The sequence below is a fragment of the Misgurnus anguillicaudatus genome, chromosome 14 (genome assembly GCF_027580225.2).
Source record: "Misgurnus anguillicaudatus chromosome 14, ASM2758022v2, whole genome shotgun sequence".
Classification (NCBI taxonomy): Eukaryota; Metazoa; Chordata; class Actinopteri; order Cypriniformes; family Cobitidae; genus Misgurnus; species Misgurnus anguillicaudatus.
Genome location: NC_073350.2, coordinates 31,652,501 through 31,673,406, shown reverse-complemented (window position 1 = coordinate 31,673,406; position 20,906 = coordinate 31,652,501). Strand labels below are relative to the sequence as shown.

Genomic DNA, 20,906 nt, shown 5'->3' with positions numbered 1-20,906 from the left:
TTGTTATATACAGTAGCATCCAACTCTGACTTTTGCAATGAGTAATGAGTAAGATAATTTTAAATATTTTAGATTTAAACTTTTGCGTTAACTTCTGGTAACAATATAAAAAACTGTTATTTAACTGCAAACACTGAACTTACATGAACTTGTATTTACATTAACAAAGAAAAATGAATGCTGTAAAAATTTTCGACTAATGCCATAAATGTTAAAGAATGCAACCTTTATCAATTTGTTGCGTATTTTATTGATTTTTATTTTATATAATCCTAATTTAAATCATATAAAATAATCTTTATAATAGCGACATTGCAAGTTTATTTATAGCGGGTCTGTTTAGAGCGGTGGGAAAGCTCCCTCTTGTCTGCGCGAATGCGCGCCTCCGTGTCCCGGGGCGGTGCGCGCGCGCTGCGCTGATGGGGCGGAGAGTTTGATGCGGTATCTGTGTCTCCCTCTTTAGGACCATGAAACACGATCCCGTCGCGCCGGTGGTGTGGATATAAAACAGTCCCGCGATCACGGGCCTGATCCGACCCAAAGACAACAGATATGAGAATAAAACCTGCGTGACCGGAGAGTTTAGCAACCTCAACACGTGCTGCGTTATTATCATTGAGATGAGCTGCAGATCTCCAGATGAACATCCAGAAGATGAGCTGACATGCTGATGCTCCTTCAGTGCACTTTATTTCCAAAAACGATGCTATCCCCCGAGAGGATAGACAGATAATGTCGCCATCGCATATTTTTGTTCAATGATAGGCTACTTGGGGGCTTTTGCGCAATTTGAGAAGACCGCATGGACACATCAAGTTTGGAAAGGATTTAAATCGATTGAGTTTTTTGAAGATTTTATATATATTGTTTCTTTTCTATGAAACGATGAGCTCGATGTTGTTTGGAGATGATTTTTGGGGCTCTGCGCCATCGGAAGCGGTACCCAGAGCGCTGCGCAACGACCTGGGCTCCAACATCCACGTCCTCAAGACCCTCAACCTGAGGTTCCGCTGCTTCCTCGCTAAAGTCCACGAGCTGGAGAGACGGAACAAACTTCTGGAGAGTCAGCTGAAGGAAGCCACGAGTCAGAGGTATCAGAGCTTCTTGGTCCGCGAGGTGGGTGTCCAGACCGACTCCCTGGAATCCAGACTGCCAGGCACCATCTGGAGTTACAGGCATGTTTGGAAACATGGAGAGCGCGTACGGACCGTGCAGGGTCCCGGGGTCACATGGACTCACCCAGATGGGGTTGGGGTCCAGATCGATACCATCACCCCAGAGCTGAGAGCCCTGTATAATGTTCTGGCCAAAGTCAAACGAGAGAGAGAGGAGTACAGGCTAAAATGAGTAAAGCAGAGACTTTTAGTCGAGTTCACTGCTGTTTTAATATTGCAAAAGCATCACTTAATGCTTTGGTTCATGTTAAATCAAGTGCATTTTAGCTACCAGTACTGGTTTTATATAAGTCTGTATACTGTAGGCCTATAACCAGTCTGCCGGTCACATTTCTGGGGAAGACTGATTCATTGCAGCAGAATATCTTGGCAAGAAAACAGCAAATATTGAAGGGCCCAGTTTTGCTCCCTGGACAGAGTCCATCCAGGCTAAATAAATGAGTTTTTGTTTGTGTTTATTCGCCTGCAAGAATGTTGGTGAGCTTGCATGTGCAGCAGTTTTACAAAAGTTGATATAAAGTACTTTTGATGATGTCATAAGGCATCATTTGGCAAATGACAGTACTAAAGACATAAAAATTAGTAGAGACATCACAGCATATTGCATCAATAAATCAAAATATTGAAAAGATAATTGTTTATATTATTGTATTAAGAATCAAAGCCTCTTTTAATCTCTTCTTTTGATTTTGGGTTGAAAAGCAACATGGTTAGATTCAGTCTGATAAAGGCAGAGAGAATAAGAGAAGTAGACCGCAAAATGGGATCAAAGTTTGCTTAGAGAGAAAAACCTTCCTGTCTATTCAAGCGTCTGTAAAAAGTGGGCTGCACTGCTTCTTTTGAGTCTTGTAAGATGAGACACTTTCGATTCATTTAAAGTAAGTGATGAATTAAACGTGATCTAAAGGATGATTGTCTCTATTGAGCACATGAACCATTCACTTCTTTGTGGGCCACTGGAGGCCGTATATAAGGTCCAGCATGTCATTTTAATGTAGTTTTTGCTTTGATGGAGTTGACATATGACTAAGACACTAACTTCTTCACAGGCTTGTGAATGAGAAAGTTGAATGGGCTTCATTAATTTATGACTCGGTGACTTCAACCAAAGCCTCAAAGGAGCTCTGTGAATGTGTGTTTCTGTTCAAACTGAGTGTTTTTGCTCAGACATGCTGCTGACTCATGAGTAAATATTGCTGCATAACCCTTCAGACTCAGAGGAAATCAGCACGTGTTCTGGTATTTCACCCATTTGTTTCTTATACGCGTCACATAATGGTCATTGAGTGTGACTCATTTAAAACTGTTGGGTCTCACATTGTCTCCGCCTGTCACAGGACCTTAAGGTGGACCAAGGACACTCAGAGAATTTTGTTATTATTGCTCAGATGTTGCTCTTGCTTTGAAAATTTGATGGCGTTCTCGATTGTGTTTCATTTAAGTATTAACTTAGTCTCAGATGTTTCTCCTAAAATTGCTTGCTTATGTCATGAAATCCTAAAAGTGAAGAGCGTACAAACTGTCCTTCTGTTGTCATTGTCACTCAATTCACAATAATCACACAGTATGAGTTCTGATGCATTTTTCAATCCTTTTAATTGGCAGAAAATAATCTGCCATGATCATCGGCTGTTTTTAAACAATCGGTTGATGTCCGATAGTGAAAAAAATTGCTCTTATCTGCCGATACCGACTATAAGCCGATACATTGGTGCATACCTATAAATTGACCTTTTATTGCATGTCTGGCAAATCCGAGCTCAGTTTGTGACATTGTTGAGATCTTTACTAAATACTCGGTAACGGTAAATTCACACGGGTCGGAAGCGTTAACGCTTGACGGAATGCTTGTCTGAAGCCTGGCCAACAGCCAATCACAGTGGCCGCAACACATGCTCTGGTCTTCCATAAACGTAATAGAGACAGAGCGTAGTTATGCAAATTTGAAAGCCACGCCCACCGGGCGGGAAAACAATCCAACCTTCTCCATTGACTTTGTATTGCGAGAGGCCGCCTCCTTGTCATTTCTGGCTTATAACAAAAACAGAATAATGCCTAAACGCTGCTGTGTGACAAGATGTACAGCTAACAAGCCAAAACCCCCAGAAATAAAAATGTTTAAGTTGTCGAGCCATAAAACCCAGCCCTTAAGGAGAAAAAAGTGGATAGCCGACTACGTTTCCCCCTAGTGGGCGCAGTTCTACTAATATGACTACTATGAAAAGTTTCCACTTTTTTGTCTTTAAATGCTCGTTTTTTGGGGTCGACAGCTTATAAAAACTTATTTACAGATAAAACTTAAAAACAGAATAATGCCTAAAAGCTGCTGTGTGACAAGGTGTACAGCTAACAAGCCAGGAATGACAAAGAGGCAGCCTCTCACAATACAAAGTAAATGGAAACGGATGGATTGTTTTCCCCCCCGGTGTGCGTGGTTTTCAGGTTATGACGCGCTGCGCTCTGCCTCTGTTGGCTGGCTCACACTAGGTTATTTGTATAAGGCGATCTGATTGGCTGACGCTCGCTTGAAAAGTGGATAAATTTTCAACTTGGTGCCATGTTGACAGATCTACAATTCAGTTCGGCAATGCATGACGTTACCGATTAAAAGTAAATGAAAAGTGTTAACGCTTACGCCCTGTGTGAATGTATAGTAATGAAGACATTTGTGGGATTTTTTTGTATTTTTTTATAGGAAACATCAAAGGTACATGAGACTTAAGCAAACGTTTCCATGTGCTCTCTATATTTAAAGGTCCAGTGTGTAGATTTTGAGCAGCATCTGGTGGTGAGATTGTGAATTGCAACCAACGGCTCAGTCTACAGTTCACCCCTCGCTCTCAAAATGCATTGAGAAGCTACAGTAGCAACCACAGGACAAACATTTCATCGTCTGAGACAACATAGTGACAAAAACAATCTATAGAGCAGTTTGTTCGTTTAGGGCTACTTTAGAAACATGGCAGCACAAAATGGCGATTTCCATGTAAAGGGGCCCGTGGTGTATGTCGATAAAAATGGCTCATTCTAAGGTAATAAAAACAATACAGTTCGTATGTAACACCACTGATAATATAGTTTTGGATATTATATTGCATTTCTGTCAAGAGATAATCTTAAAAGTTACACAATGCACCTTTAATCTCTATTTTATCTTAGAGAGATATTTGAGAACTCTAGGAATATAAAAGAGATCTTTATGGTCAAGTTCGGAAATGAAGAGCTTTTTGTTTAATGTTATAGTTTTCAGGTGCATTTTTGCAATCAAACAAGCATTTAATCATTTGATGACCATGTCTAACATTAGCGGTGTTTGCTAGGTGTATTTTTTAAATTGTGTGATAATGTGTGTTGAGAACTGAAGAGGATTAGGTGATGATTAGACTCACTGACCTTTGCATTGAGCAGAATATCAAACATCAGACTTGGGATCTATTGCCAAGAAATAATCCAAAGCAGCCTAGCAACTCCATAGCAACATGCACAAAAACATGCAGGACGTTTTAGCAATCAATCGCTTACAGGAGCATCGTGTTAATGTCATCTGTATAAGCAAGCAGTTCTCTAAAGGTCTGGATCTGGTAAAGTACAGACTCATGATTATCAGCTGATGGCAAAAATTCCAAGACGTGAAATATAATTGTACTAAATGAGCTCAAATTACATATGCATGACATTACTGCTAATAGCTCTGTAATACCCATAAGAGTCCTTTAACATAGTACACACGCCCAATTCACAGGCAATGAAGTGATGAAACTAATGCACATATACGGGTCATTAACTACTCATGCAAGTCAGCTGGATTACATTCTCTCTAAATACAAAATCAGGGATCGTCTACAAATAATAAAGCGAGTACACTCAAAATGTTCAAGCATCCACCTACGCATGGTAGACGCGAAATTGACGCCTCGAACGCATCTGGTGTGAACCCAAAATACTTGTGATTCTTGCAAAATGTATATACCTCTGTTTTCATCATTTGAAAGCATGTATGTACATGTTACATTGTTTATTCCTGAATAAATGTTGTATTTTTATGATAATGTGAAATACTTATTTGAGAAAAAAAGGTTTGTGATAGACTAGTAAGATGTAAGCGACTTTGCATTGACAAAATAGTGTGTAAAAAAATCCATGTGCAATATTTGCTGAGTTTGAGATGAACATTGATTTTCCAGACATCAGAGATATTTCTGTTCTGCTCCATTATTAAAAACAAAATTTCTGTTTATTATTAATGCACAAATAAAGCAATCTTTGGGCTGGATGGAGATCTGTATTAGTGCACACAGTATCTACAGTATAGCTGCTTTTCTTCCGGTCTGAGCAGCCAACAACCCTGCAGTGTCTGTTTACAGAGAGAGCTAAGATTGATGGGGTTTTTCCCCTCTCTACAGCAGTGTGTGTGCGTGTGTGTGTTTGTGTGTGTGTGTGTGTGGGTGTGTGTGTGTGTGTGTTTACTAAAGTCAAATGAGCACATGTACGGTAGGAAGTAGATTCTGATCTTTCCTTGTGCAACCAGTGTCCAAACATAAATCCATGGATGTGTCTATATTGCAGACATACAAATAAGACATAATATTCATCCATTTGTCTTTCTTTAACAAGTATCATATAATAGTACGACATCCATAGATATACACTAGAGCTGTCACGATTATGACATTGGCGGTTAATTGTCTAATACATTGTGATGGTTATGACAATTAATTCTTTTTTTTTGTTCATAAATGTTTTTCACACATTGTTGTGATTATTTAAATGAAATCTTTTGCAAGGTTTACCGGGCTTTCAGTAAATATTTATACACACTGCAAAAAATGATTTTCAGGACTTGTTTTCAGTAAAAATATAAAAAATTCCTAAATTAAGATGCTTTTTCTTGATGAGCAAAACAACCCAAGAGTTTTTATAACAAAAATATCAAATTTAAGTTATTTTGTGCATAAAACAAGCAAAAAAATCTGCCAATGGGGTAAGCAAAAAATCTTGACATTTTTTTCTTAAACACTAAATTAAAGAAAAATTCAAGAAAAATTAGCTTAGCCCATTGGCAGATTTTTTTGCTTGTTTTATGCACAAAATCACTTAAATTTGATATTTTTGGTCTAAAAACTAGAATTATTTTCTTATGTCGTTTTGCTCATCAAGAAAAAGCATCTTAATTTAAGAAGTTTTAGATATTTTTGCTGAAAACAAGACAAAAATACTAAAAACAATTTTCTTGAAAATCATTTTTTGCAGTGCACGTAAAAGTAATTATTTAATGAATATATCTTTCAAAAACAAAAAAAAAAACACAACAAAATAAAGTGTCTTAAAAAACTGAAAATAAAAATGCAATCAAAATAAACTATACCAGAATAGGCATTAAATGTTAACGAAGGTAATATTAGTATACTGGACCACATGTAGTGGCTGCAAAAAAATCAATTCCTGCAGCTCCCCCTTGTGTTTTTTAGGGAGATGTGTAATCATTGCGGTGATCTGAAATCATCGATGAGGTCAAACAATCGCAATGAGATGATTATTTAATAATTGTGACAGCCCTAATATACACTCAAAAAAATGCTGGGCTGTCAACCAAACTTTGGGTCACAAAGGGATGCATCCAACATCAATTTATTTTAAATTGAGATGCATACATGTTTGTTAGGATAGGACTATATATGGCCGAGATACAACTCTTTGAAAATCTGGAATCTAAAGGTGCAAAAAAATCAAAATATTGAGAAAATCGCCATTAAATTTGTCCAAATGAAGTCCTTAGCAACACATATTGCTAATGATAAATACATATTTGATATATTGCTGGTAGGAAATGTACAAAATATCTTCATGGAACATGATCTTAACTTAACATCCTAATGATTTCTGGCATAAAAAAATCTATAATTTTGACCCACACAATGTATTTTTGGCTAGTGTTACCAATTCAACTGTTTATAACTGTTTTTGTGGCCTAGGGTCACATTTTTTAGATAAGATTTATGTATAATTTTTTGTTATGAGTCTAAATGATAGAGATCCCCAATAACTTCACAATCATCTTACACAAAAATAACAAAACCATACTCAGACCATCTTAGACTTAGAGAGACCACATCCATCCACACTGTTCAACCAGCAGGATATTTCTCCTTCATTAATAATTGAATCACAGCTGAATTTAGCTTCAGTGCCGTGGATCAATGCAAGAACCCCGAGGTTGAATTTGAGGTGACTTTGTTACCGCCTCTGTGTTTTAAAAATTTAAGCAATCATTAGCTGAATGCAGTTAGCCGTTCCTCATGAGACACGTACCAATGCATGAAGCATTACAGAATTACAAGAGCTGGGTATCGCCAATAATGTTGCGCTATAATACATATCGTGATACTTGATATTTCCTAGGAATATAATTTTAGGAAAGATGTGGTTGAGAACACTACCATACGCAAACCTTAGAAAAAAATATTGTAGCGCGCCCCTATGTTAGTACTTCCTGTCACTTTTTAAGTTTAGAGATAAGAAGGATGCTATCTAAATGAAACAACTGCCACATATCTTGTATGATTTTTTTATTTGGACCAAAAATTGGACAATATTTTGAAAACGATCCTGACATTCGATATAACAATCATGGTTATGTTTTTTTTTTTTAAAAAGCTGTCACTGGGACGGTACCATATCAATACAGTATACATTTGTATATAAAGAGTTTATAATAGGAACATATTGGTACCAAAGAGTGCATGGGTGATTCTCACGAAAACTTGGTTTTAAAAATGTCAAGCTTGAAAATGTAAAAATTGCTTAAATTTACTTTTTTCCCACCAAACATAGAAAAACAAAGTCTGGAGTAAATGGGAACATTAATTTAAAAACTTTTACTTATCATTTAACACTTTTTGTAACATAATTTAAAAAATGAGTCCTAAAAAATCTCATTGCCGCAACAGTCAGAAAACATCAACACTGACATATTTTCAAAATGACATGACAAACCTGAAAGAACATATTTTGGAGATTCTGCACATGCATTTAAAATCAAAGTATTATGCTTCTATTAATTAAATGAACATTTAATAAGCATCTGTTGCGGTAATGATAATCAAAATGTCGTGTAAGCATTCTGACAAGACAATATTTCAAATTAACTGTAAAAAAATGATCTTACTGGTAGCCATCTTGAAGTAACTGGTCCATGTGCTTGGTCACTCAAAATCAAACTTTATTAAAATTCTGTATGTGTGCTTAAACTGTTCTCAAAAAGTGTTGCGGAGGATGAGAACATCAGGCATGGACACATCATTTTCCTAATTTTTCTTCATTATTATTATACATGAATATTCAGTAAATATTTTTTCTGTCATCTAAAGTAGTCTAGCAAAACATCCATTTATTTTTTTTCTCAATATTTTTGTGTTAATTTGATTAAATTACAACATAACGCATGTTCAAACACAGCCGGACACATTGCGGTAATGAGAATTTCAGCAGAAAATGAGATAAAATTTACAATTATAAATTCTTATGTTGAAATCACACAATGTGCAAGGTAGAACACAGTATTGTGTTAATTCTGATGCTTTTTAATGTTAATATATTACACATTTTAAAGCTAAAATCATTAGTGCCGTGGTGTTTCAATGGTTTTGTGAGAATCACCAGCATATTAGTACATCACAGGTACATATCGGTATCAATGTATACACATCTATACCTAAAAGTTTTTTTAAAGAGTACTGCTCCGATGACCAATATTTTGCCATTTTCATTTTGACATCTTAAATATAAACTCTGTTTCTTTCACCATTATATTTATGTTATGCTTCAGGGTTGGTCAAGCAGATTAAAAGATCATCACCCATTGAGAGACAGCATTGTATAGTCTTTTAATAAGTGCTTGGATATGTAGGTGAGGATAAAATGGTGGTTTGGGTGATGTATTGGGTTGGCCGTACTGATTCTCTGCCAAGCTGGTACACGTGCACTCAGGGTATTAAGACAACACAGGACATGTCTTATCCATGACCTTTTGGGATTTAAGGACCGCCTAAGGGTTTTGTTTTTTCCTGTGGAAGTATTTCAGTTGATTCATCTAAAAGGACATTACCACACCTATGCCGCGTGATATAACCTCCTACTATAGATATGGGTCAGACAAGGAAAACTTAAACAGTACTGTTTGTACCGCATTGATAAATTTGTGTTGCATCGGTGAACAGGGCTGTTTTTTATTGTTAAGAATGAAAGTGATGGCACATGGAAATTGGAGCAGGCGTACCCCTAACAAGTCAAGACGATAAAATAGTCATTATGACGGGTGTGGCGTTTGTAGTAAAAATCCGGCACCAGGCAGAAAGCTATAAAACTGTCTAATGCAAAATGTGTCTTACCATGATGTGATGAAAATAAATGATCCTACTGCGTAAAAAAGCACATATATATAATGTCATATAAGAGTTAAGTCATAGAGTCCACCCAACCACACCTTATACGTTATATCATCACGGTTCACACCTGTGTCTGAAAAAGTGTAATCTTTAGGAAAAACTGTGTGTACATAGAGACAACACCCACAATTACTGGGATAAATCATTTCCATGATGCACATTTAACCTCCTGAGGGAGCAGATATTTGCTTTTTTGCAAGATCTTCATTAGATGTGGGTGCCATGTACAAAGCAACTTGTAAAGGTACAGCTCCATACCCCATCTTGCCTTTGTTGAATTCTGGGTGATTTAAAGATTTATATGTGCGCTGTAATGCATTATCGACCTCTACGTTCCCACTCTTTCGTATTCTCCAGTAAAGTGAATTTGGTATTAGCACTGTTACTCTTTGAGCATTTTGGCACAGAACCGGAGAAACTGCAGGTCAACAAAAGGATCAATCCCTGTTGCTCTTTGTTTGTGCTTTTTCAGTAATCCTACTTATAAAACTGTCGATTCAGCCACAAGCCACACAGAAATAAATTGAGTTTAGTTACCTTTAGTTATTATCTTTGAAGAAATTAATTGATATCTCGATCTTCAACCTTCTGAAATGCAACTGCACACAATATTGCCTGTTTTTACCAAAGCACATTGCTTTAGCTTTATGGAGAAATGTTTTAATTAAAGCAGATCTTAAAAAGATCTTAAAGGGATAGTTCACCCAAAAATGAAAATAATGTCATTAATGACTCACCCTCATTTCGTTCCAAACTTGTAAGACCAGTTTACACAGTTTAAGATGTTTTATATTTAGTCCAAGAGCTTGTTGACCCTTCATTGAAAATCTACGTAAGGTATACTGTCCATGTCCAGAAAGGTAATAAAAACATCATCAAAGTAGTCCATGTGACATCAGTGGGTCAGTTAGAATGTGTTGAAGCATTGAAAATACAATTTGGTAAAAAAAATAACAAAAATTACGACTACTATTCAGCATTTTGTCTTCTCTTCCGCGTCTGTTGTGAAGCGCATGCGCGAGTCATGTGACTGCAGTGACGCAGATGACGTGTTATCCTCAGACATGTTTGCGAAGTTTTTTTTTCAAACTTACAGCGTGTGTCTCCCTCAGACTGTAAACGAAGCCCGGTCGAACAAAACCCCCCAAAAAACAGCTGGGGGGCACCAGATAACACGTCAGCCGCGCCATACGTCATCCGCGTCACTGCAGTCACGTGACTTTAGTCTCGCACATACGCTTCACAACAGACGCAGAAGAGAAGACAATGCTGAATAAATTCTTAATTTTTGGGGGGGTTTTTTGACCAAAATATATTTTTAATGCTTTAAGTTTGGAACGACATGAGTCATTAATTGCATTATTTTCATTTTTGGGTGAACTATCCCTTTAAATCTTTTAGAAATGATGCCTTAATATATGTGTTAAAATCTCCCAATGAAAAAAAACATAAAATACCATCAGATATGAATCAATTTAAATTTTCATAATGTACGATAACATTACAGATTATGAATAATTTAGGGGCTATGTCACTAAAAAATAAAAAAGTTTAGGCCTATCTGGATCAGGGTGATCCAATACAATTTTGCTTTGAAAAACTTGGACAAAAGTGACATTGTTTACCTGATCCTGAATAGCAAAACAGGACATTTCCAAATCTAGATCATATTGATCAACTTTTGAACAACTGGCTCCAGGTTCTGCACACTGACTCGAATGAATCAGTAAACAAATCAGTGAATCAGAATCATTGATTCACTACAGTCAAAGCTGGAGAGGGAAGAGAAGGAATAGTTAAAGTTCACACATTAACATTTTACATAACATGATGAATAAGTCTTAACAAGCCTTGTTTTCCACATAAAAACACAGCAAAAGCTCTTTAATGTTATCCGCTTATGTTCAGGAATGATTTCGTTATGAATAATATCTCCTCAAGCAATGCAAGTAAACACACAGGATCTACTTGTATTTAAACGGTCTTGGCCGCGGTAATAAGTTATTAAAATGATTAAGTGTTCTTTAGCAAGAAAGTTTCAGACTTGACATGCAAAGTATTTTGCGGCTACATCGTGCCACACCTTGTTTATGTAGAAGGGTGTGTTAGGGTGAGGGCATAGACTCGTGGGGTGTGCACGAGGGGCAACCTTCCGATCTCTCTAATGAAGCCAACACGGAAGTGACTTAAACTGCAATTCATCGACTGGTCGCTTGAGGCTGGCTCCAAAAGGGAGTCAATTCCCATAGACTCCCATGTTAAAAATGGCCAACATTACAGTAGAAAATAATATGTTTACAACCTGGTACAAAAAGTGTTTTTGGCCTATATAGCTAATTTTGCCCTTCATGACAACTGTGAGGGGGGTGAATTTTTTTGTAACTCATCGGTTTAGATTATATTAAGCCTTAAACTTCTGCATAATTAAGGGCGTGGCCGCTTGAGTGTCGGTTGAACAGCCACTGCTGTCACTAGACTTGCACTAGGCGGGCGTGGTTTCACCTCAGCTTCACCCATGTCCCGCCTCTTTACCCATTTTCGGTTTTCCGCGAGTAATTCGCGGGGACGCGCGGCCAAGATGGCGACGGCAGGCAACGCCTACTTAAAGCTTCAAAAGCGATCTTCACAAACCAATGGGTGACGTCACGGACACTACGTCCATATTTTTTACGGTCTATGGGTGTGCATGAGCTCATATGTGATGGTTAAAGGCCGCATGGCAGATAAGATGAGGAGTAATGAGAGGAATTTCTCTGTCAGGCAGATAAAAGGTGAGATCATGGGCTTGTTGAACGTTGATCCGCTTGCCTTAGTGGGCCGGACGGACCGTTGGATAATCTGTGACACACCATCATCCGGCGGTTTCCCTGGAGCATCACAGCCCGGATATAGATTAAATCAGCAGGTCTCTATTTAAGCCGGTTGTGTTTCAGGACTCAGATACTACGCTGGGTATCAAGTGGAGACCTAACACAGTAGCAGAATTGTGTAAAATTACCAGTTTTCATGTTCTGCATTGTAAATGCATAAGGAGGACACAACCTATGTTGGCATATGTTACTTATACCAAGTAACGGAGTTGGAAACAAATAATATATTGTAAAGGTTAATACAGTATAATGCAATTGCAATATTGCAAACATAACAAATCTTGATAATATTTTTTACAATGCATTTTATTATTTGACTGTGTCATATAGTTTCATCTGTGCTATTAGAAACACCAGAACAGACCAGTAAGAATCACTGACTTAAATCATACTGTCCCAGTTGCTCTGATATTATATGACTGTCTGTATGTTAGTTTTCCACACCTGTTTCCCTCTTTTCCCACAGCTGTGTCATTCATCTCTAAAAATACACACACGACACGAGTCTCCAAAACGTAACCATGTTGAGATTGTGGGATTGCATTTGCTTGTATTGTCTCTCATCTCTCTGGATTTGTTAAAGTTTTCTTGGGATAAGTGTCTCATTTTGTGCTTTGCTTAAAGGGGCGATGGCACAAGACTTTTTTAAGATGTCAAATAAATCTTTGGTGTCCCCACAGCACATATGTGAAGTTTTAGCTCAAAATACCACATAAATAATTTATTATAGCATGTTAAAATTGGCACCTTGTAGGTGTGTGCAAAAATGTGCCGTTCTGGGTGTGTCCATTAAAATGCAAATGAGCTGATGAAATTCAAACAGTGATCACAGTGATGGTGGTTTGTTGCAATTAAAGGGGGGGGTTCAATGGTATTTCAAGCATTCTGACTTATTAACACAGTTATAGAGTTGTTTCCTCATGCTAAACGTAGCCAAAGTGTCAAAAAAGCGGTTGGACATGTTACAGAGTATTTCTGTGCCGACATGTATCACTTCTTTATATGGGCACTTCCCCCGGAAAACCCCGCCTACCCGTCAATTAGCGGGAAACGCTAGCACTTGCAAACATCTTATCACGCCACTCAGCTTTGTTTAATTTCAAAACTCAACAATGGCACGAAAGATGAAGTGTGTTTTTGGATGTAAGGAGAAGAAAGCTAGCCTTATGGAAACAATGGATATAGTTTATTATCAGGGGTAGCAGCGGAGTTTTGCGTGTGTGTTTGATGCGCTGGATTTTCCCAACCGGGTCACGAGTTGCATGCGGTAAGTAATGTTGGAAATAGGCGCGTGCATATTATATAAATGACACGAACATGTAGTGAATCATAAGTTATAAGTGTTGTATAGTGTTGCATGACTCGTACTCGCTCCACCCGCGATAGTAACTCCTCCTTCTTCGTTTTTTCATACGTTATCGGAAAGAGTCGGTAAAGCTAATCTTTCTTTTATAAATCTGATTAAACTAAAGACTCTTCGGAGTTATACCACGGGTCTGTTGAATGCTGCATTCTGATTGGCTCAGAAATGTTCTATGGGTGTTGATTATTTTTCTGTAAACCGCACACCTATCTTTTCAAATGTCTTAAAAATAGGCACCAGAGCAATGTTTGTGGTAACCGTGGTATAAGCGGAATAATTGACTCCGGTCCTTTGAATTATTTGAAAATAATGCACACTTGCGGTTTAACGGCACTCCGCTTCGCGTCGTGCCGCATTACAACCTTGGTGTGCATTATTTTCTTATAATTCAATGGCCCGGCGTCAATTATTCCTTACATATAAAGGATGTCGTCACTACTCTATAGGTACTCCAGATTAACATCAGAAATGCAGAAACAGCGTGTGTTACGTGAGCTTTAATACTCAATTGTGCTTTTCTCTGCACTAAATGGCTGTGCTGTGGTTGGAAAGTGCAGATTAAGGGGCGGTATTATTATAATGAGAGCTCCTTATGACATCATAAGGAGAGCCAAATTTAAATTTCATGTGCTTGTAGAGAATGGTTTACCAAAACTAAGTTACTGGGTTGATCTTTTTCACATTTTCTAGGTTGATAGAATCACTGGGGACCCAATCACAGCACTTAAACATGGAAAAAGTCAGATTTTCATGCCATGGCCCCTTTAAAAGTCACAAAAGTCATATAGCCACAGGAAAGATCTGATCCAAGGTCATTCTGCTTTTACCATAAGACAGATCAATGGTTGTATTTAGAATGGAATGCAAGGCCACGCTGCACTTTTAGTAAATAATATAGTACTGTATATATTTTCAAACATATATGTGAGACAGTAAACATTATAGGATATAAGACATTGTAAAAGATTATTGTGCATTTATAAAAAATGTCTTAGATATTGAGAGTCCAATCAAAAAATGAAATTGTTGATATTGCTTCCACATTTATCACACTGCAAATATGAGTTGAAGTTAGAAATGGATTCTCTGAATGAATGATATCACAGTTTATCTGTCAGATGTCCTCTAGTCAATTGCTAGCGATCTGCTCAGAGATCATATTGAGGTCTGGGCTATTTTTTCTCAGTCTATTTGCAGTGCTGTAGGCTATCTGTGACGTGTGGTCTGTTTCTCAGGGAAGACGAGTGGCCTCACGGGAATCAGATGAGTCATTCATTCACTCCTGATTCATGCTACACAAATGAAATGACAGTTGGGGGTTTTGTGGCTTTTTGTGTGGATGCATGTGCTCCTTAAAGTTAAAATAAACAATAGGAGCAGATTACATAATGATTACTTTGATTTCAACCAAAAAGGGAAACTTTATGTTTGTTTTTACTTCAACAGCGTTTTTGAGTTCTAGAAACACAACGTTTTAAAGTGCACGTTTTTTGAAAACTACGGCATTATAGTAGAATTGCAAAATTCAGGGAATTTTCAAGGCTGGAAACTTTGAATGGGAATTAGCGGGAATATATGGGAATAAACTATTAATATTCAGAGTTGCCTGTAACAGGGAATTTAAATGTGGTTTAAAAAATCTTGCAGCGTAATGCTGTTTAAAACAACAAGATTAAATGCGATTTCAGTTGAATTGCATATTCCTCACATGCACACAGCACCCTGCTTACTGAAGGGCCATTGAGGCCACACCCCTTGCATGTACGTGCGTTCTTCCATAACATGCATGGATCATTTCTTGAATCCTGCACACAGAATAATTAGGGCTGGGTATTGGCAAGGGCCTCACGATATGATCCATATCGTGGTACAATGTATCGCAATATGATACAATGCAGTGCATGCTGTGATACATTGCTGTGCTTTTCCTTTTTTTTTAATCAAAAATGTAAAAAAAAAATTAAGCCAAAAATTTTTTTCACAAGCAGTGGTGGAGGAGGTCGTTAAATGCACACAAAGGAATTTAATGGTTTTTTGATACCAATACAAGAGATTGAAATATCGATACATCGTAGAAAAAAATCACGATAGTTAGCTGTACTGATATTTTTGCAAAGCCCTAAAAATAATGTTAGAATGTCCATCTTTGCATATATTCACAGAAAATGCATTATGCTTTTTTGTTTCTCAATAAAAAATCCATTAAAGTTCTACTTATAATTAAATCAGTCAAGACGTCATTTTAAAAAAATGTATTACCTTGCATGCATGTCGGCTTATGACCAAACAAAGTATTTATTTATGTTTGTAAATTATATATTATATTTACTTTCCATAATTTTCCAAATAATTTCCCTAAATTCCTGTAAATCCCCAAAAATTCCCGTTAAGTTTCCAATTTGGAATTTTCCAAAATTCCCAAGATTAAAGGAACAGTATGTAGGATTGTGGCCAAAACTGGTACTGCAATCACACAGCTAGTGGCCAATATACAAAAATGACAACATAAACATCAGTTGAGGGCTGCAACTCCACTTTTTAAATGACAATATCCTGGCCATACAACTGTTGTCAGTGTTATAAGTATTTGAAATGAAAATGATTTCTTAATGTCTAGTGACATAGGGCCATTTTATGATTAATTGATATACATTTCTTACATACTGTTCCTTTAAGTTCCAATGGAAAGTTTCCCGTAATCTTTCCGCCTCTTTGCAACCCTAATTCTGAGTAAACGACATAAATGCAAATCTTTTGCGAGTTTTATGTGTATCGGCATCGGCCGATACATGGCTGCTGTGTTTGCCGATTTTTCCGGCATAATTTACAGACAGAGTGCTGGAACCCGCAAGCGATTGCAGGTCATGTGACTAAAAACAACCAACCTTTTCACGACAACATTGCTTAACAGCTGATCATAGCTGAACAAAGTGGGTTTTTTTTCATCTCTATGGGGCGGTTTCCTGGACAGGGATTAGACCAGTCCTAGACTACAATAAATGTAAGAACTGTGCAAACTAATAACATCTCTTTTTAACAACATGCCATTTTTTACATATTTTTTATGATGTAAATTGAGTGAGCAAAACCAGTATCGGCTCCAAATATCGGCTCAAGAAAATCGGGAGCCTGTATCGGTCATCGGCTAAGGCTGATGAAACAAAAATCGGTATCGGCATCGGCACTGAAAAATCCATATCGGTCGATCCCTAGTACTTTACAACCATAATATCAATGGTGGCTTACAGGACTGTGTTTGTGCTGCTCAAGATGCTGAATTTATTATATACGTTTCTCCAATAAAGTTTGCAAAATTCATCACTTGTGATTATAAATCTACCTCATCATTTGTCCAAACAAAATTGCTTTCTTATCTTGATTGTTTGTATTTCGCTCTTTAGAAGAATAAGTATGTGCACATGTAGTGTTTCTTTACAAAGTAACATCGCCATCTACTGGCTTGGCACACATAATACAGCGTTTTTAGTCTTTTTGATAACATTGTTGTGTGAACATAAGAACTTTTTTTTTTTACTACATATAGCAATAAATTATATCAAGTCTTTATTAAGTATAATACTCTTTAGAGAGAAAGTGTCTCTTTTCTGCGACCAGTTTGTAATCTTATATATATATATATATCACCCAAATTTTGGTACTTTCTGTGCACTGTTGCAAATGGTCATAAAATCGTCCCTAGCTGTTACTGGGGTGGTACCCTTTTTAAACGTATACCTTTGCACCTAAAGAGTTTAATATTAGTATGTCAGATGTTCATATAGCTACAAATCAGTACCTTAAATTGTATATACATATTAGGACCTTTTTTCTGACAGTGTAGGATGTGTCAAAATACAGTAAAGAACAAAATTGTTTACTGGTTATTTGTTGTTTGGGTAAGATGATGTTTTGGTATAAATCAGTTGTGGCTTCTGGATGTTTTGACGTATTAATCCATTACATTGTCCCAGGCTAGGATTAAAGTGGTGGTTTTTATATTGCACTTTAAGTACATGTCTTAAATTGCATTTCTTTTGTATTCGGCATAATTATGTAAGTGATTTAAGTATTATGTACTGATTTTCCATTTCATATAATTGCACAATTATTATTTCTCAAATGATTCCAACGTGAATGACTTTATTACAGGCAACACATTCTTGTGGCTTCTGGTTTCTGTCTTTACCTGCTCGTGTGGTTCAATACATTAATATTTACAGTATGTTTTTAACAACAGTTCTTATGTAATTAACTCTGCATGCAAAGACAGGCATCACTAATACTGTTGCTCTTACTAGAAACCACTAATCCTACAGTATTAAAGTTCAGAGCTATACGCATGAATGACGGCTTGTTGAGCTGTTGTTACCTTTCCAAAAGAGGTGAACAAATCCAATAGCCTTAAATTGACAAACAGACCAATAGCATTTCTATAGAGACTCGTGGCTGAATTTTTCAATTTGTGCCCCTAAACAACCCAAAGAAACCACATGATAGCAAAAATCTATCAAGATTTTCAATGCACACAGAAAACTGGCATAACGTGCACAGTATAAAACTAACTGTTGTATTGAATGAAAAGTATTGAATGAGTTTGCTGTTTTGTACAATCAATTTAAATGTATTTCTATAGCGCTTTTTATCATTTTGCATTGTTGCAAAGCAGCTTTACAAAAAATTATGTTATAACAAACAGTTCAGACATACTGTAAGACAAAAAACTGTAGAAAAAAGCAACAAACAAATATATAGAAGGCATGGTACATATAGCAGCAGAAAACAGACTTCGTTTTTGAGGACAATGTGTTCAGTGTGAAATATTTGCTCATAAACTCACATGGTGAAGATGTCGGGGCCTGACACAGAGGACTAAATGATCGAGCAACGGCAAGAGTATCAGAGATAAATCACAGCACGTGTGTGTGTGTGTGTGTGTGTTGTGTGTTATATATCAGTTTGATGTTGGTCTCTCCACATACAGAAGGATGTTTGCTCTATTATAGATTTCAGTTTAATCATGTATGCTGGCACTGCTACATAAACCGCTGATGTCATGCATTTCTGTGTCTTCTGTTTTTTTGCATGTTCTGTGGTATTTTACTTCAGACTGATCAACAGAGATCTGAATAAATGAGCAGAAACCTCTACTTCAGTGGTTCTCAAACTGGGGCCAGGGGGCCACGACATTATGACATTTTATAAAATAAATAAATTTTTCATAATTTCTGTGTAATGAAACCTCTGAAAAAAGACTTCAAACTAACAGCACTACATTGTATAATGTAATATGTGAAGAGTTTGGTTCCAAAATGCAATAAATCCATTTTGACTAATTTGGGTAAAAATTTGTTTTCTATACCAAGAAAGTGGCACGATGAAAACCACTATTTTCTGTTACAAACTTTCACATAGCATCTTTAGGTTATAATAACATTAATAATTCAAATCCATAATTTGATTTTCAAAGATTTATTATACAAACAAAATGCTATAAATCTATTGAATAAATATATAAATGTGCATTCATCTTTGCCATGTTATATATTTATTTGCTTAGTGGTATACACTGATTAAAAAAATAAACGGCATTAATCAAAACACTTTGTCATATTAAGAACACTGTCATTGCTGCTGTCATTCTTGGGACGTCGTCGCTGAACTTTTTTGACAGCGATCAGCTGTAAAATGTTTTGGTCCTGCTCGATTTTTGTTGAATTCGATTAAAATTATGGAAAGTTTTTCATAAGATCCCCTGGGGTCAATGTGTTAGCATGACAGAAGCTTGATGCTGTCGGGAGACCAACCAACAGCCGGCATTTTTCCATCTCTCGAGTGCCTTTCGCGTAAATTGTTAGATTTTGATGGCTTACATTTTTTCCCCGCCACAGAAAACCACCACAGGTTTATCAATGCCATCAAAGTATTATTTTGTTTTTGTTTCTTTGTTGATCACGAAGTATAAAGTAGATGAGGAAAACTAGGATGCTGTGTATTCAAAGCGCCGCCATTATTGTTTACAATGCATGGAATGGTGCGCTGTGATTGGTTAGGCGGATTTATTGCATTCTGCAGAGAAAGAGGAGTGGCGTTTATCGTGTTTTGATAAAAAAGGGAGAGAAGACGAAAGAATAACACGGTGGATATCAGATTTTAAGTAAAATTAAGAACTTACAATGCTGATTTTGGTGGTAACTAATTTTTTTAAAAATGGCGTTTATTGCCATTTTTGGAACCAAACTCTTCATGTTTTGTTTAATTTAAATTTAAGTTTTAGAATGTTTTATGTCATACATTTTCATTGGGGGGCCACAAAGCAATGCACCGTACACAAGGCGGGCCACACACCGAAAAAGTTTGAGAACCACTGCTCTACTTTAAGTCACTGACAAAAACTGTCGGGGAACAAGTTACACGCTTTTTTCAGAACGGATGTATGTGGCGTGCTTCTGTATAAATGGGAAAACAAACTCTCAAAATGTTTGAATTAAATTAGATAAAGAATTTCTACCAAACAGAACCCCCAAAAAGATTCCCAAAAAGGATTAAAGGAATAGTCTACTCATTTTCAATATTAAAATATGTTATTACCTTAACTAAGAATTGTTGATACATCCCTCTATCATCTGTGTGCGTGCACGTAAGCGCTGGAGCGCGCTGCGACGCTTCGATAGCATTTAGCTTAGCCCCATTCATTCAATGGTACCATTTAGAGATAAAGTTAGAAGTGACCAAACAAACATCAATGTTTTTCTTATTTAAGACGAGTAGTTATACGAGCAAGTTTGGTGATACAAAATAAAACGTAGCGCTTTTCTAAGTGGATTTAAAAGAGGAACTATATTTTATGGCGTAATAGCACTTTTGGGAGTACTTCGACTCGGTGCGGTAACACCCTCCCTCTCCCATTATGAGAGGGAGAAGGGGAGCGGACTTTTCAGGCGAGTCAAAGTACTCGCAAAAGTGCTATTACGCCATAAAATATAGTTCCTCTTTTAAATCCGCTTAGAAAAGCAATACGTTTTATTTTGTACCACCAAACTTGCTCGTATAACTA

The 20,906-nt window shown here is 36.9% G+C and overlaps 1 protein-coding gene across 4 annotated transcripts in view; it reads left to right on the top strand.

Annotated features, from left to right (window-relative positions):
* The first annotated feature begins 419 nt into the window (after positions 1-419).
* iffo2b (intermediate filament family orphan 2b) overlaps positions 420-20,906 on the top strand; it is a 39,867-nt gene continuing 19,380 nt past the window's right edge. For all 4 annotated transcript variants that reach the window (XM_073876333.1, XM_073876332.1, XM_073876330.1 and 1 more), the window contains exon 1: positions 420-1,346. In XM_073876333.1, the coding sequence (XP_073732434.1) occupies positions 886-1,346 (461 nt within the window). In that variant the 5' untranslated portion in view covers positions 420-885. The remainder of the gene's footprint in view (positions 1,347-20,906) is intronic.